Source organism: Doryrhamphus excisus, chromosome 4 (assembly GCF_030265055.1).
Source record: "Doryrhamphus excisus isolate RoL2022-K1 chromosome 4, RoL_Dexc_1.0, whole genome shotgun sequence".
Classification (NCBI taxonomy): Eukaryota; Metazoa; Chordata; class Actinopteri; order Syngnathiformes; family Syngnathidae; genus Doryrhamphus; species Doryrhamphus excisus.
In genome coordinates this window covers 7,807,901-7,823,091 of record NC_080469.1, presented here as the reverse complement: position 1 = coordinate 7,823,091, position 15,191 = coordinate 7,807,901, and the positions used below count along the sequence as shown (strand labels likewise).

The 15,191-nt window shown below is 40.5% G+C and overlaps 1 protein-coding gene across 1 annotated transcript; it reads right to left on the bottom strand.

Annotated features, from left to right (window-relative positions):
• Window positions 1–306: 306 nt before the first annotated feature.
• On the bottom strand, window positions 307–6,121 carry zfand5a (zinc finger, AN1-type domain 5a). Its single transcript, XM_058071743.1, has 6 exons — window positions 5,834–6,121; window positions 3,394–3,555; window positions 2,916–3,012; window positions 2,716–2,801; window positions 2,147–2,275; window positions 307–2,056 (listed from the first exon to the last, which is right to left on the bottom strand). Exons 2-6 carry the CDS (start codon window positions 3,551–3,553, stop codon window positions 1,908–1,910), a joined length of 621 nt encoding a protein of 206 aa, XP_057927726.1. The 5' UTR covers window positions 3,554–3,555; window positions 5,834–6,121; the 3' UTR covers window positions 307–1,907.
• Between the last annotated feature and the right edge of the window lie 9,070 nt (window positions 6,122–15,191).

The window sequence follows — 15,191 nt, the reverse complement described above, 5'->3', positions numbered from 1 at the left end:
GATGCAGAACTCTTCTCTTCCAGGGTTATGGGCTTGATACTTCCTGTGTGACACAATTTGTTATTCAGTGTGTGCTGCCAAGTCCCCGTAAAAACACGAGACGAAAGTTCAATGTGACCGGGTTAGCTGAGAGACGGGTACACAGGAGTTGTTTCTCTATTCATCTTTTCCTGAGGATAGAGCACCGCCCTCAGTCGCTTCGTCTGGCTGAGGTCAACATCCGGCCTTGTATATTTATGTTCAAATATAAAATGTATCAGTGATCTGAACATGCTGACACCATTAAACACACACAGTAAGGCTTGGTAATGTCTCTCTGTACAGCTTTATTTACATGATACTATTCTGTGGTAATGCTGGATAGCGGGATTATATGCAATACATAAATATCAACATCATTGTTTTAGTTTTTGTACAAATTTGCATATAACTAAGAATCAGGAAAAACTCAAAACAGATACATAAGGTTGCCTTAAATGAAAAACATACTGGGAGATAACACAAGTCAGACACATACAAATCAGGCAGCCATGAAACACACTTTGCACAGGCATGTGCTCTCTCTCGCGCGCTCACACACACTCACACACACACACACCCTTATGGTGCTGTATAGTAGACAGAGACCAATAGCTTGGACAGATGAAGGTACATCTAAATTGTGGTTGTCTAGTATATTTTTCATAAATCTAGCTCTGGCATGCTCCTGTAGTTCTGTAAACATGTGCTGATAAACCGTGTATCTCCTCAGACATGTGCACGCACACACACACACACACACGCACACGCAGTGTGCACACTGTTAGCGCACTTAAAATGAATAAAACCAAGGATAAACAAACATGTTTCACATACCCTAATTTCACAAATGCATTGAATACATGCGCCAATCAGTTTGAGCTTGATGAAAGGGAAAAAAGCAACAAACAAAAAAGTCTCAGCAAGTAAAAATGCCTGAAACAACTAGAGTCCAAATTTTCTGGAAACACTGTTATGTGACAGGAAACTCATGCATTAATCCCATTCATTCAATTTTGCAGCCTAGATTAAACTGAGGCCTCCATCCTCCAAGCCCGCCACTGCACTTTTACCCAGCATGCCCACTTTAAGGGTTTTGGTGAAATGTGGAGTCTTAATATTTGTCCCTGTCCTGCACTATACCTCCAGGTATGAAGAACAAGCCTCATCACAATCAAACCATTTGTCCCTGTCCTGCACTATACCTCCAGGTATGAAGAACAAGCCTCATCACAATCAAACCAATCAGTCAACATAAGAATGCTGATCAGAGGGGTCACTGAGGCGGAGGAGAGGTGACCTGCTGCTCTGCTGGGGTCACAGTGGATGGATACAAAGAAAAAAAACAAGGAAGATGATGAGGCTAACAGAGCAGCTGTGAGGTAGGTAAAGCCAGGAAAGAGAGACAAAGTAACAGAGCCCCTTGTGCAACATTTTGGGGGAAAGTTAAACGCTGCTCCAGCGTAGTCTCGTTTCTTTTGATGGTTTCTGACACTTGACGGGGTCTGACCAAAAATGACTACAGTTTGGCACAGAATGGCGCCTGGTTAAGGTGAGAAGATTGCAGCATATCACGGACATTGACTCTGGGCTGCTCTTCATAAGACAATATGTATTCTTAGAAGAAAAAAAGATTTAATGGCGGCACAGACACACCACAGAAAATAAGATAAATGGATTAATCAAAATGGGAAAAGTGATCATTCATGCATCTCCCTCTGATTTTTTTTTTCATGTTTTCTTGAGGTTTTCATTTTGTAAATCAAGTCCTTTCCATCTTCACTCGGCCACACATGCCAGTGCTCAATTCAAAAGGTAAAACACTCCAGTCTTTTTTAAAAAGGTGTTATCTTCATCACTGCCACTTGCATTGGTCTGCCTTGTTGGATTTATATTCTCTGGATCTTGTCAGCCACCACTACTGGGTTCTCTTTACGGATCTTGGCGGCCGCCTCAGCCTTGTAGTCATAAGGGCAGTTGTGCTTGTCGGAGTACCGGTGGATACCACAGAAGAGATTCCCACAGCGACAGTCAAATCCTAGAAGCGGAATAGGTGTAAAACAGTTTAGAACACCAACAACTGCCACAAGAGACCATTTAAAACAAGTTCCTGTTCCCCATCTCTCACCTGTAAGGCCCACCCTCTTGCGGCACATGAAACACCTATTTTTCTTGGGTTTTGACGAGTCCTCTTTGCTATCATCGTTGCTGGAAGAAGCTACAGGAGTCAGGTTGGAGGCAGTTGGCTGGTTTACGACTACAATGAAAGAGAAACTACAATTATGAATGCCTTCATTTTCTGATGTGAATTTAAATAGCTTCAAGACGTTTTCTCCTACGAACATCATCATGAAAATGTGAAGTTAATTTACTATGCAAAGCAAAATATACTTTTATCTTTTACTCAGTCTTAGATAGCAATTAGTGTAAGACCCATCTTTAAATTACCTCCTGCTGTACTACAAAGAAATACTGCCCTGCTCTGTGAGAGCTTCTGCTAGTCAGTTGCAAGTCTGAAAATGCCTTCTGTTGTGGAGGTATTTTTAAACAGGTCTATTTTTAGACAGCGTTGCCTTCTAGGAGGCAACAAGAAAACCCTGTAGTTGAGTTGACGGAGAGCAACGTGGCTACAAAGAAGACGGGAGTTTGAGCTGCAAGTAACCTGCACCATCTGTCTGCTCAAGAGTGTGTATGTACCAGGTTCTAGGGATTCTGACTTGTCCTCTCTCGAGATGCTCATCTCTGTCATTTGTTGAGTCACAGGCAGAGATCCTTGAACAGTTCTGGAAAGTGTACCAAGGGGACAGGGGATCAGCAACCAGTCGGACAAGCACGCATGTCTTCATTTTTCTATTTACAGAAAAAATCTGTCAACAATTTGTAAGAGTGGAACTGACCTAGACATGTCTGGTGAGGAGGCAGAAGAGGCATCGACCTTAGCAAGACTGGCTTCTAGTCTCTGGATCGCAGAGGCCTCTGAGGTAGGACTAGCAGCTGAGACAGAGCACAAAGTTGACTTCATTACATAACTCACAAAATAATTTGTATTACATATTTAATCCATGTATTGCGTCTCTTTCGTCACTCCAAACTTTATAAATATATCACTGACGGCGACTCTCATGTTTGACCTTACAAGTGACTATAACCTTGAGCACTGCCATGAAGAAAAACAGCTGTCTTTCATTACACTGAGTGGAAAAACAGGGGGGGTGCTGGGAAAATACACTCGCTGAGGGTGAGCACAACAATGCCCCTTCCGCCTTTACACGTGAGCTATAAAAGCAGAGGTTGGGTTTACATGATCACTTTAAGCTCATGAAGTAAAATCAGACTCCTGGCCACCTTTTGGTAGATAGATGCGTGCTGACATACCCATGGGGCTGAGGGGGCTCATCCGGTCGCTGCTCTGCTGCCGTGTCAGGTGTTCCTTGTAGCATACAGAGCACATGCCGTTGGTTCTGGGGTTGCCATAGAATCCACAGCCTGTGGCGCAAAGCATGGGCACCGGGCTCTGGTTTGTCTCCTGGGCCATTGCTGAAAAGATGAAAGAGTGGGTGAGTGATTAAAACCCACACATGCTTGAGTGTCGTCATGTGAGAAGATGTATTCTTGCCCCTGACTTGACAGCACTCAGTCCAAAGAGAGCACAATGTTCACCACCTAACAGAAAACTGACTGCATTGTTAACCTAATCGCCAAGAACTCGCCACTCTCCCCCCAAAGCAGGGGAACAGTTGGCATATCTCTTCCCTTATCTGACGCACCATTTGTCATCCAGAAAAAAAATCCCTCAAGACGCATCACATCAATGACAACATCTATGACAACATAATAGTTGTTTCGGTTAAATGGAACGTCAAGTGATTCTAGACCCTAATTTGACTTCCTATTGCCCAACAATGTATGAATCATCAGTGTGTGTTGGTAACTACACACCCATAACTAACACTGTAAGCCTAAAAGCAGCTTCAAGTTTAAAAATGAAGATATCTAAGCAACAAATAGGAGGAAATAATGTTAAAATCCCATTCTTACCACATAAGGCCTTTCAAAACATCCAGACTCACCCCCCCCTCCCTTGCACGCACGTTCTCTTGGCAAACCGTATAGTCCCGTGATGCAGATGTACCACGTTGCAGTGATGAAATACAAACAGAAATTGTGTAATGGGAAACGCCACAATTCAAACAGCCCTTGATGATCATGCAGACACATGGGCAAACAGGAAGATGTAAATTAGAGGGCGTCCTCCTGACTGATACAAACAACCAGCTTACATCGGAAAAAAGATCACATTTCTTTCCAAAATAACCTTTGACCCTGTTATGCTGTGACAGGGCAGCTGTTCACTTGCGTAGCAGTGTGGCTCGTCAATATTCTGGTCACGGTCACAAGCGGGGTCCAAGAGTTTTATATTCCAGGAGAGGCCAACAGTTGTTTCAAAATATCTTGCCAGCACAGCAGAGGTATCCTGACCTCGTGATGTGCTTTTAAATCTCCGCCTCTCCTTGTGCATGCTATGTGCGTCAACAAAGGGTTTCCTCGGAAAAGCCCACCGTGACCTTCTCTCACTGTGTGTCACGTGTTCATCTGCTGACTGGTGAAAATGATGAGCACTTGTGTAGCGCTGCTTTCTTTACAGACACTTTCAACCAAGGCTAAATTCACTAGTCATATAATTGTCAGGTATGACTTTCACAGATGAACCATGTGATGACTAATAAAGGTAACAGTCAGCTGTCAGTAATGGGTGTTGCTTTCACAATCGCACCTTCTGACGGTGCCTTTATCATAGACAGCTGTGAAGAAGTCAAACATTTCCTATTTTTTACAAAGCCACACTCTGACCAGAAATTAAATAAATACCTGGATCTCACACAAAATGTTTTGTCTGCTAGCAAACCGTTTTAGGGTTGGTCTTCCTCTTTTGTGGACTATAGAGAGTATCAATGACAAGCTCAACTTGTGTCAGACCATGCTAGGCTAAAAACTACTGAGTCACACTAAAGGACAATACAGAGCCATCTGGGTCGTTCTGTTAAAGGAAGATAACTATGTTAAAAAAAACTGACGAGATTTGAACAAATACAGAAACAGGAAGTGGAGAGTCGTAATGTTTAGTCAGTCTAGACGACTGATCTCTACTGCCTTTGTTTTTCCCTTTGTCTACAACCGCCTTGTTTCCTATTTGGACATTGCATTACCATCTACCATTCTTCACCATTTCATACATTTTACATATCCAATGTGTTCAGAAAACAAACGGAAACGACTTACATCGTGACATCACACTTAAAAGCAGTAACAATAGCTTGAGACCTAACATACCGACCAATCCTCGAATTCCCCTACAGCATAAACTAATAGAAATATATAATTTTGTTTATTATAGTGCTTCAATCTCGACTATTTAGTTTTGTTTGACGATTCGGTCTATAAATGTTCAACTTGTAGGCAGGAATTATCAGGCTTTGATTCCCATCCCCCAGCTTGGGCCATGTAGAACCACAGACTAACCAGCACCAGCTATATCTCCCTGCCACGTTTTCCCCCCAAAGCAGACAGTTAAATTCGAGGGCTGCTAATGTTATGAGTGCCGTAGTGGCTGTGGATACACAGGCAAACAAAATGGGAAAATACATTTGGGGGAGGGGGGATCAACAATACTTGACGAGACCGTCACGCACACACACCACCTGACCTTTCAATCCACCGTTAAAGGTCGCTATGACACCCCTTGGTTTATCACAATTCGTTCCGTTTAAAGCGTTTTAACTGAACAATAAAACCAAAAACAATCAAAGATAATCACCTGATGAAAAACGTTGGGAGTTTCTCTTGAAGCGATCGGAATAAGATGACGTTTGTTGAGGGGGGAAATATTTTTCAGCTCCTCGCAAACGTCCTCCTCCCGTCTTAATGTGTCGTGGTTGTCCGTGAGAAGACTGCTTGTGGTGGGTTAAATTCTCCCTTCCTCGCCTTCGCCTGCCCCGTCCCTTCTTTCTGTGGTGATCTCCAGCTCTTTCTGGGTGGATGTTTGTTTCCTTCTTTAGTAAGAGGAGTGGCGGATGGTGTCACGGGTGAAACAACGTGTCGCCATTGGCTGCCCGTGGAGCCCCTTTATTACAGTTTAGCACGGCGCATGCGCACAACTAATCTTGCCTTTATTACACATCCACTTGTCATCCACCTACAAGGACAACAAACAAGCTTTTATTGAGTAATATTCTGCCCAAACGATAGGGAGAGAAAATGCTGGTGCTGACATAACTCAAATGAAAAGATACAAGGGTGACTATTATTGTGCTTGTAGTACATAAAAATACTGTACAGCACATGATATGTATATGTCTTGACGTATATATATCCATTGACAATGGTAGAATTGCCATTGTGAGAAAATTGATCACATACAGATTGTGGAAAAAGGACAAACACTGAACATTTTGACATGTACATTTAAAACTTACAAAACGTCACATTAAGTTCACCTGTAAAGGTTATAGTGCATTTCAGAATCAACCTAAAATTCCACCCAAAAGCCAAATATTCCCAATTGTTTTGAGTAGTGTAAGTTTCTCACAGTAACCAAAACTATTCCATCGATTATTAGTACCCAAGTTACACGAGGGACATCTATTGCAATTGATGTGAATAATTTCTTAATTCACCACTCACTTAACTAGTGGTTAAACGAGAATTCAAGGCTCCAGTATCAATGCTATCCAAAGCACATCATCTTGATTACAAAAAGAAAAGACATCACAAGACAAATCACAAAGACATCCAGGCGCTGGACAAATACTGAAGATGACATCATCTTGACGACAAGGAAAAGAAAAGATCCAACTCACAAGGACTCGATGCAGCTTGAAGTAATCAAAATTAACATAGATTATACCAATTTCCATAATATTAAGCACATGGAGACGAGTTAGATTAAATAAACTCTGCTTCTTCCCACCCTTCTTTGGTCAGGTTGAATTGTGCAACTATACTTGATAAGCATGTCTACAACACATACTAATAATAATAATACATTTTATTTGTATAGCGCTTTTCAAGATACTCAAAGACACTTTACAAAAGAATGAAGTTGAATAAAGCAAGTAAACAGAATAAAAGACACACCAAAATACAACATTCATTGGTTAATACACAGTTAAAACATGAGTAAAAGCGGGGCGGGGCACAGCAGTCAGCAGTCAGTCATAAACCATACTATACCATAACAAACCCAAAATTAACCTTTACACCAGAATGTCAAATTAAAGCCAGAATACATTTTAGATCTACAAATGTTTACACACACGCAAATACAAACACTTGACGTGTTGACAGTGTGAGTGTAAACATGTTTTCTGGGAGTTTATGGAAGGCAACTAGACAGATGAGGAAAGGTGTTTTCAACTTTCTACAGGGAAGAAATGGCAATGGAAATTTATTTTTCCACTTTTGTCAAATCAATTATAATTTCTTTCAAGTTAACATATAATCTAGATTCAGAAAAAAGTAACCACGCTATAAATTGTACTGTAATGTGAAGGATTTGTAGTGTGTGAGTTGCTAAACAGCTATGATTCTGAGGCCATGTCCTTTGTATCAAATTTGAGAGTGTTTAGCAAAGATAGAAACCAGTTACAAGTCAGGCATGTTAAGGTTTATTTAGGGTTGTGAAAACAGAATTTTAAATAGAAAGTAAGATAAACTGAAATTAGTTCAACATAAATGGCGTATTTGTGTTATAGCCATATATGGGGTAAACACATGATTTAATAATTCTTACACTGAACGAGTCAGGTACGCTTGTTTTATCTTGATATGGCTTCACATGCTTTCAAGAGCCACTCTAACATTTCTTGTATTCGTCATGTTTGGGGGAAAACATAAAAGCATTCATTCCATTCATTTACAGTGTGTCAGTTGGCCCTGCAGGTCTGACAAGTCTCAGCGTATTCCTCCACATTGTCAACCACACATAACATGATCCCCAGGCACAGCCCTGTAGAAAACAAACACTCTCTAGGCCGTGTGTGTCACTCCATGTGAGGGGATGTGCTTTGAATTGGTGGGTTTGTGGAACTCAGGGGACAGTCTGGAAACCACTGATACTACTGTTTGCCCCACTTCAAAACTGTATTTGTGTGACACGTAAAATAAAAGAAGAGCAGCTTGTTTCTTCCTGTGTCTCGTTTCTCTCTGCACCAGAATTTAAACAAAATATCAACCTAATTGGCAGCTATAAAGTTCTGTAACACTATGGGTAAGTGTCTGTTTGTAGCTCATTTAAACCTCTATTACAAAAAGCTTGATCTGTGTAAATACATCCACAAGCTGTGGTGGCATTTTGCCAGCATTGACAGGTTCTGTGTAAACAAGAAGCCATGGTGGTGGGCAATGTTGCGTAATCTTGGTGACTCAAGAAACGCATACGTTTGCTAAGATAACAGAGATTTCATCATGGCTCAGTGTATAATGTAAACAACAGAGTGAAAGTTGTTGATGAACAACATGGACACCCAAATTTTCTTCTGTAATGTTCTTGGTCTAACATCATTGGATTAATTTTAATTACCCCGTGAACATTCTCATTCATCCAGGTCATTGTATTCTCAGGGCTTTGAATTGACTGCAGCTTTATTCGACAAAGACTATATACAGTAGGTCTTATTTAGTCTTATTTAGTCTTTGAGCATGAAATGATAACGCCTGCTCGGCACACAACCAGACCACACACTGTACAGGCATCTAAGGAGAGAGTGACCCTAACCCCTAAGCTGATTAGATGCCTTGCTCAAGAGTACCTAGACAGTAGTCAGGATACAGATTAGTCAAACATCTAATCAGAATTTATTTTTGTCCGCAGTGGCACTTGAACTTAGAACCTCTGGTTCCAAAGAGTCACTACTGATCCAAAATTGTCACCTCACTAATATGTTGGTCTGTTTCAATATACAGAGGATACGTCAGCTTTAGAAAAATAATTTTCAGTAATCCCTTTCGCAAAAAGACTGATCAAAATTAATACTCAGGCAGCCAGTCAGTTTTGGCCAGACTTTTTAATCTTGGTTAAATAGGAACCTCTGGTAATTAATTTGCAATGTTGGTCATGTGGAGGCTTCAGTCGTATTTGAAATGTAGCCCAAAAACACAAGTTTGTGAAGTTGCAATAATTACAGGATTTTGAGCAAAACTATTTTCTTTGATTGATTCTGTGGGCCTTCTGAGTTTCTACCGGTGTCTATCCTTCTGGGGATGGAATTAAATTACATTAAGACTACAAACATTAAAAATGCAACCACCATTCTGTAAATAAAGTGAGTTCTCAGTGAGATAATGCAATTAGATGGTAACATATTGGCACCTACTGCATTTAATGTTTAGAGGGAAACAAGGGATGGATCAGTCAGGTGTAAATAGAGCTCATAATGTGGAGTGTTTATGCTAGTTGTCATGCAAGTTTTCAAAAAGCTTGCACTGTTCCCCTGTTCTACAGACATGAGCTTTTCATATGTCAGTAAAGCAAGCACAGGGAGTGATGGGGGAGGGTAAAGCTGCTGGGCTCTACACTGAGGTCTTTGTGTGTCTGTGTGTTGTGTTAATGCAGCTCTGTACAGAAAAGAAAAGACGGACCATGTGTATGTGAAATGCATGTCTGTTCAGTATGTAAAGGTTTGTGGGTTTCAGTGTGGGGAGGGGGTGACTGAGGAGAAAGTGGGAGGTGTCGAGTATCATTACCCATCCCCCCTTGTGTATACGCTGTTATCGCTCTGCTTCTATGTTTGTGTGTGCATGGTGGTTTCTGTTCCACTCTGTGTATGTGTAATTGTGTGGGTGGGTGTCCTTTATCGTGCTGGGGGCTACTATTGGGAAGTTCCATGACAGATACACGTGAGGAGCTGACAACATGTTGTCATGGCAACGGAAACATGCATCTTACCCTTTTTGTTGCATTTTTTGCCTGTGTGTCTGTGGGTGTGAGGAATACGTATGTGAATCTGGAACAGCCAGTGTCTAGTTACTAGGCAGATATTTCCCCACCAGACACACACACACACACACAATTTGCATGTCTGCATAGCATAAACTGTTGATAAAGGGGCTAGCAGTGGACATGACAGCTTATCCATTTACATAAGCTGTGTATGGGACATGATAAGCTGTGCACTGGGGTTGTGTGTCTAAAACCATTCTGCAAAAGTTGATCCCCACCCTGCTGTCTTCACGTTGAACATACTAGGCCCAGTTGAGGGGGTACAGGTTAGCATTTCATGAACAGAAGTGGCCTGTATGTGTGTTTGGGACAATCAGGAACTATGTTGGAAAATCCTTTATTGAATTTACATTGAAAAGCTGTCATGCACACATTACTATCAGTTTGACTTGGATTAAAACCTAAAGATACTGAAAGTGAAGCAAAGTTAACAATATTCAAGAGATGATAACCTGCTGATTCAGTTTCTCTCTTGTAGTGTTAGGCAGCTCTTTTGCGTCATGAATGTGTTTCTTGTTTCTTGCCCAGGGTGGAGTGCCCCAACTTTCCCTGTCAAAATTCTTCCTTTCTCCTCACAGTATTCACACACAAAAACCTCTCCCTTGCATAGCTCTCTTGATGACTGCTGGGAAAACAAGAGCGTGAGTGTTTTTATGTGAACGTGTGGTTCTTGTGGAAAGTGTGTGTATATATAAAACTGTGTGTTTGTGTGAGGGCTCAAAGGTGACATTTGCATATAATGATGTGTTCACGTGGTTGGAGAATAATTATTTGTCTGCTTTTCCATGCTCCTCTGTGGGTGTTTGGAAATCATATTATACCCCATGCATGTGTGTGGCTAACGTGAACTCCCTCATGTGAGTGTGTGTGTGCGCGCGTGTCTGCAGCAGATGTCCCGTGTACTCTTTGAGACTGGTTGCTCTTTGTTGCTGCTCCCTCGTGCAGACTCGCCTGGCCACGTGCTTCTCTGTCTGCAAGGACAGGCCACGCCCCCTCCGCTATAATCTGTCAATTAGAGCAGCCAAGCTCCACCTAAAAGCGGTTAAACTCCGCCTTCTGCTTGATGACGCGGCTTTACTCACGCATACTTACCATGCTTTTCTCTCTCCCACTTATTGTAGACTATCTGTGGCTCTATCACTCGCAAGAAAATTGAGCAATACTTTTTCTCTCTCTTCTGGTTTTCTTTCCCACCAAATTTCCACATGTTGAAGCTGAACCTCAAAAGAGCTCCCTGTTTCTGCCATACTAGACTATATACTGTAGTCTTCACCATTAATAGAAACCTACAAGCATGAAGAAGGAATTAGAAAAGAAACCTAAAATATGTTTTTCAGCACACAGATTTAGAAGAGCAAACCAGGACAATTTTTATAGTAATTTTGATAGTTTGTCATACAACTGGTTAGCTCGCAGACCTCACAGCTAGGAGACCAGGGTTCCAATCCACCCTCGGCCATCTCTGTGTGGAGTTTGCATGTTCTCCCTGTGCATGCGTGGGTTTTCTCCGGGTACTCCGGTTTCCTCCCACATTCCAAAAACATGCTAGGTTAATTGGTGACTCCAAATTGTCCGTAGGTATGAATGTGAGTGTGAATGGTTGTTTCTCTATATGTGCCCTGTGATTGGCTGGCGACCAGTCCAGGGTGTACCCCGCCTCTCGCCCGAAGACAGCTGGGATAGGCTCCAGCACCCCCGCAACCCTCGTGAGGAAAAAGTGGTAGAAAATGAATGAATGAATGAATGTCATACAACTGACAATGGTATCAATATGATCTATGTTGACTGATGAGTTTTTTTTCCCCACTTGTACGAAAGTGGAGTTATGTTTCATTGCTGACTTTACTTTTACTTTCCAGACAGTGTCTTCTTGCAAAGAAAGTGCATCAAGATGACCAATGAACATGACAACACGATTACAAAATCATGCTGAACATTATTGATCATAAATCTGGTATTACTTGACTGATTTACACCATTATAAGACTTTTGCACTTTCGTTGCAAGTTGAAAGGAAGCGTCTTACCTATCATGCTGCGCTTGCGTAGACCACAATTACAAGGTCATGTGTACATGTATTCCAAATACATATTTTTTTTTGCAGTGCCATTACTCACAGCTGGCCCATTACAGTGTATTTGATTTTGTCATGTATATGTGAAACTTTCCAAAATAGTCATGCAAAAATAGCCTGAGAAGCTCTTGCAAACAAACAGCCAACATTACAAAAACAGTCTTGTGTATCAGTACTGGGGCAAAGACAACAGTAATAATGCAGGAGTAATGCAAGTGTTCTCATACAGTACCGTAAAGTGCAAGATCTAACCTCTGCTCCAAAGCAGTCAATCAACCACAGACTTCCAGGTAAAAAAACGTGTCACACTATACACATACTGGCAAGTTTCTGTATGTCATGTTGTTTGAATCCCTTGTTAAAATGTCTTTATGATATGAGCCACACCCCATTCACCTGTAAACGACTCCTGTCAGCTTCCTGACTGGGGAAAACAAAGTTTTCCCCTCTGGGCTACACTCCCTTCTCTTTTACATTTAGCGTCAACAGTGGGTTTGAAGTTCACAGGTTGATTGCTGTCCAACAAAGACAGCTACAGGTCATAAAACAAATGTCTAACACAAAATATTTGTCAACATTTAAACATTGATAGTGATATTGTTTTGCATATATAAACATATATATTTGTAAGCAAATGCATGACACAATGTAGACCAATACATAATTCATTTGTGACCTGATTTATGGGTTACAAACAGATAATTTCCTGTTTGTTCCACATCACATGCAGGCCGTTTTTAGAGCTCAGTATCAACTCCTATCACTAGAACTGTGAGTCAGTCACTTATCTCTGGAAATGATGTCTGTACTTTCCTTACAAAACCTGATATGCAGGAATGACACTTGCCGTTCCTATTTGGTACACAATGTCAGTCATAGTTACCAAATCAAATAATAAAAAACATTACCATTTTGATTAAATGGGATGCCAATAGGTCTGGTAAAAAAAACAACAAAAAAACAGGTTCATCAAGTTTGAGAAGAAACACACAATTTCCCTGTATTTGGAGACCAGGAACTGTTGAGACTGCTGTCCTTGTGATCGGGCAGAAATGAGTGTAGGATAATAGATGAAAGCATGGCATTAGTGATGCTGAGTGTGTATTTATAAATCCTGAGTTGTGAGGAAAGGTCACTTTTGGGATTAGGGTGATTTTGACCTTTGACCTCATTCACGGGAAAGTAGGACACAACTCCTGAAAACGTTTTATATTTGTGATGAGTTCAGGTTCTATTACTGTATTTAACCAAGTATTTGTTTGAAAATGCAGTTTTATTATGCAGTTTTATTATTATTATTATGTCAAAACAAATTTGACATTGGTAACGATTAATAATACACAGTCTCCAAAAGGAGTGTCCAAGGTGCACTGCTCCACCCATGGTTAGTTTTTTCTTGTCCCTGTGCACACTGAAAATAAAACACATTTTTATCATTATTTCTTAAAAATAAATTAATTTTTAATTTAAACCAGATGATACAATGTTTGCAGACATTGTGTTTGAATTCTAAAAAGCTGAATTGAAACTGAAATGCTTTGAAAAGGTACGAAAATAGAAATTTCGGTTTGTCTGAATAAAATTAATGTAGTAGTGATTAATCTATTACCAGACATCTTTAATTTACAGCGTCTGCTCAGACTGTCTTCCATCACCAAAATTCTGTCATAGTGGAAGCTAAATGTTGAGCAAACTAGAATAGATAGACACACTATACTTTTTCCAGTCGTATGACAAACACAAACATGTTAATTTGCATTGGCCAACATTGCATGCCTACATGAGTTCAGGTTTGCCTCACATACATGCATGAGCAAACACATACCACCCGAATAGACTGGATGAAAAATACCTCAGGCAAAGTCAGCTTCTTTAATATGATGCTATAGCGCCTCCTGCAGATTCATTAGTATTGGATTCAAGTACACTTTCCACTGTAAGGTTTTGTATGTGAGCAAATGCATAGCAGTATTAATATAATATTACAAGCTGGTAATATGGTTAATTAGAATATAACTATAATTAACTATGCATCTGTAAACGCTATATCCTTTGTCCACCACAAATGTGGGTGTCTTTTTATAAATAAAATTTAATTGGTGTGTCATTTTAATATATTTAGCTTGCAGTAATGCAAAGCAACCCCCAGAATTTTCAAGTGCTCTGGAAAATATGACCAAAGTAGAGCTTCAAAATGCAACAACAAAAAAATGGGAGTAAGCAATGTATTGCAAACAACCATTTAACTCATATAGGCTGTTCATCAGTTGAAGACCATAACTTAAACTTAACATAAAAATATGCCCCCCGCCCCAAATACAAGTAAAATGTTCAAAAAAGGACTCCGTAATGAGTAGCTGTGGCATTCTTGTTAATGTTTCCAGGAGGCTAGGGGGAATGTTGGTCCAGGTGGTTAACATGGCTCCACGGAGGGCGTCCACTGTCTGGAATTGTAGATTTCCATTGCCATCCATCCCCAAATTTTCTCAGCTGGGATAGGCTCCAGCATGCCCACGACCCTCGTGAGGATAAGCGGTACAGAAAATGGATGGATGGATTTAGATCAGGGGAACATGCAAGGTGGTCCAAAAGAGTGATGTTATTCCAATGTCAGGTGGGCATTGTGAACTAAGGTGTTGTGTTGTTTAGAAACCCTAATTACCACACAGACAAGTGTCATCAGTCATGAGGGAAGCTTCCTACAACATATCCACTCAGCCACCTGCTATTTCACGCCCCTGCACAACCTGAAGCTCCATTGTTCCAGAGAAGGAAGGAGCACCCCAGATGGTGATGGATGGACTGATGGTTCTTGTTGGACGTACAAGTTATATACTCTATGACTTAAATATCACAAAATGTCCCTCTATGACAGCCATCACCAAATGGCGGACCTTGGTCTGGTGTTGGCCCTTTATGGACCTGTGACCACTTAATGTGAATGAGAAATAACATATAATAATAATAATAATAATAATAATAATAATAATAATAATAATAATAATAATAATAATAATAATAATAATAATAATAATAATAATAATAATAATAATAATAATAATAATAATAATAATAATAATAATAATAATAATAATAATAATA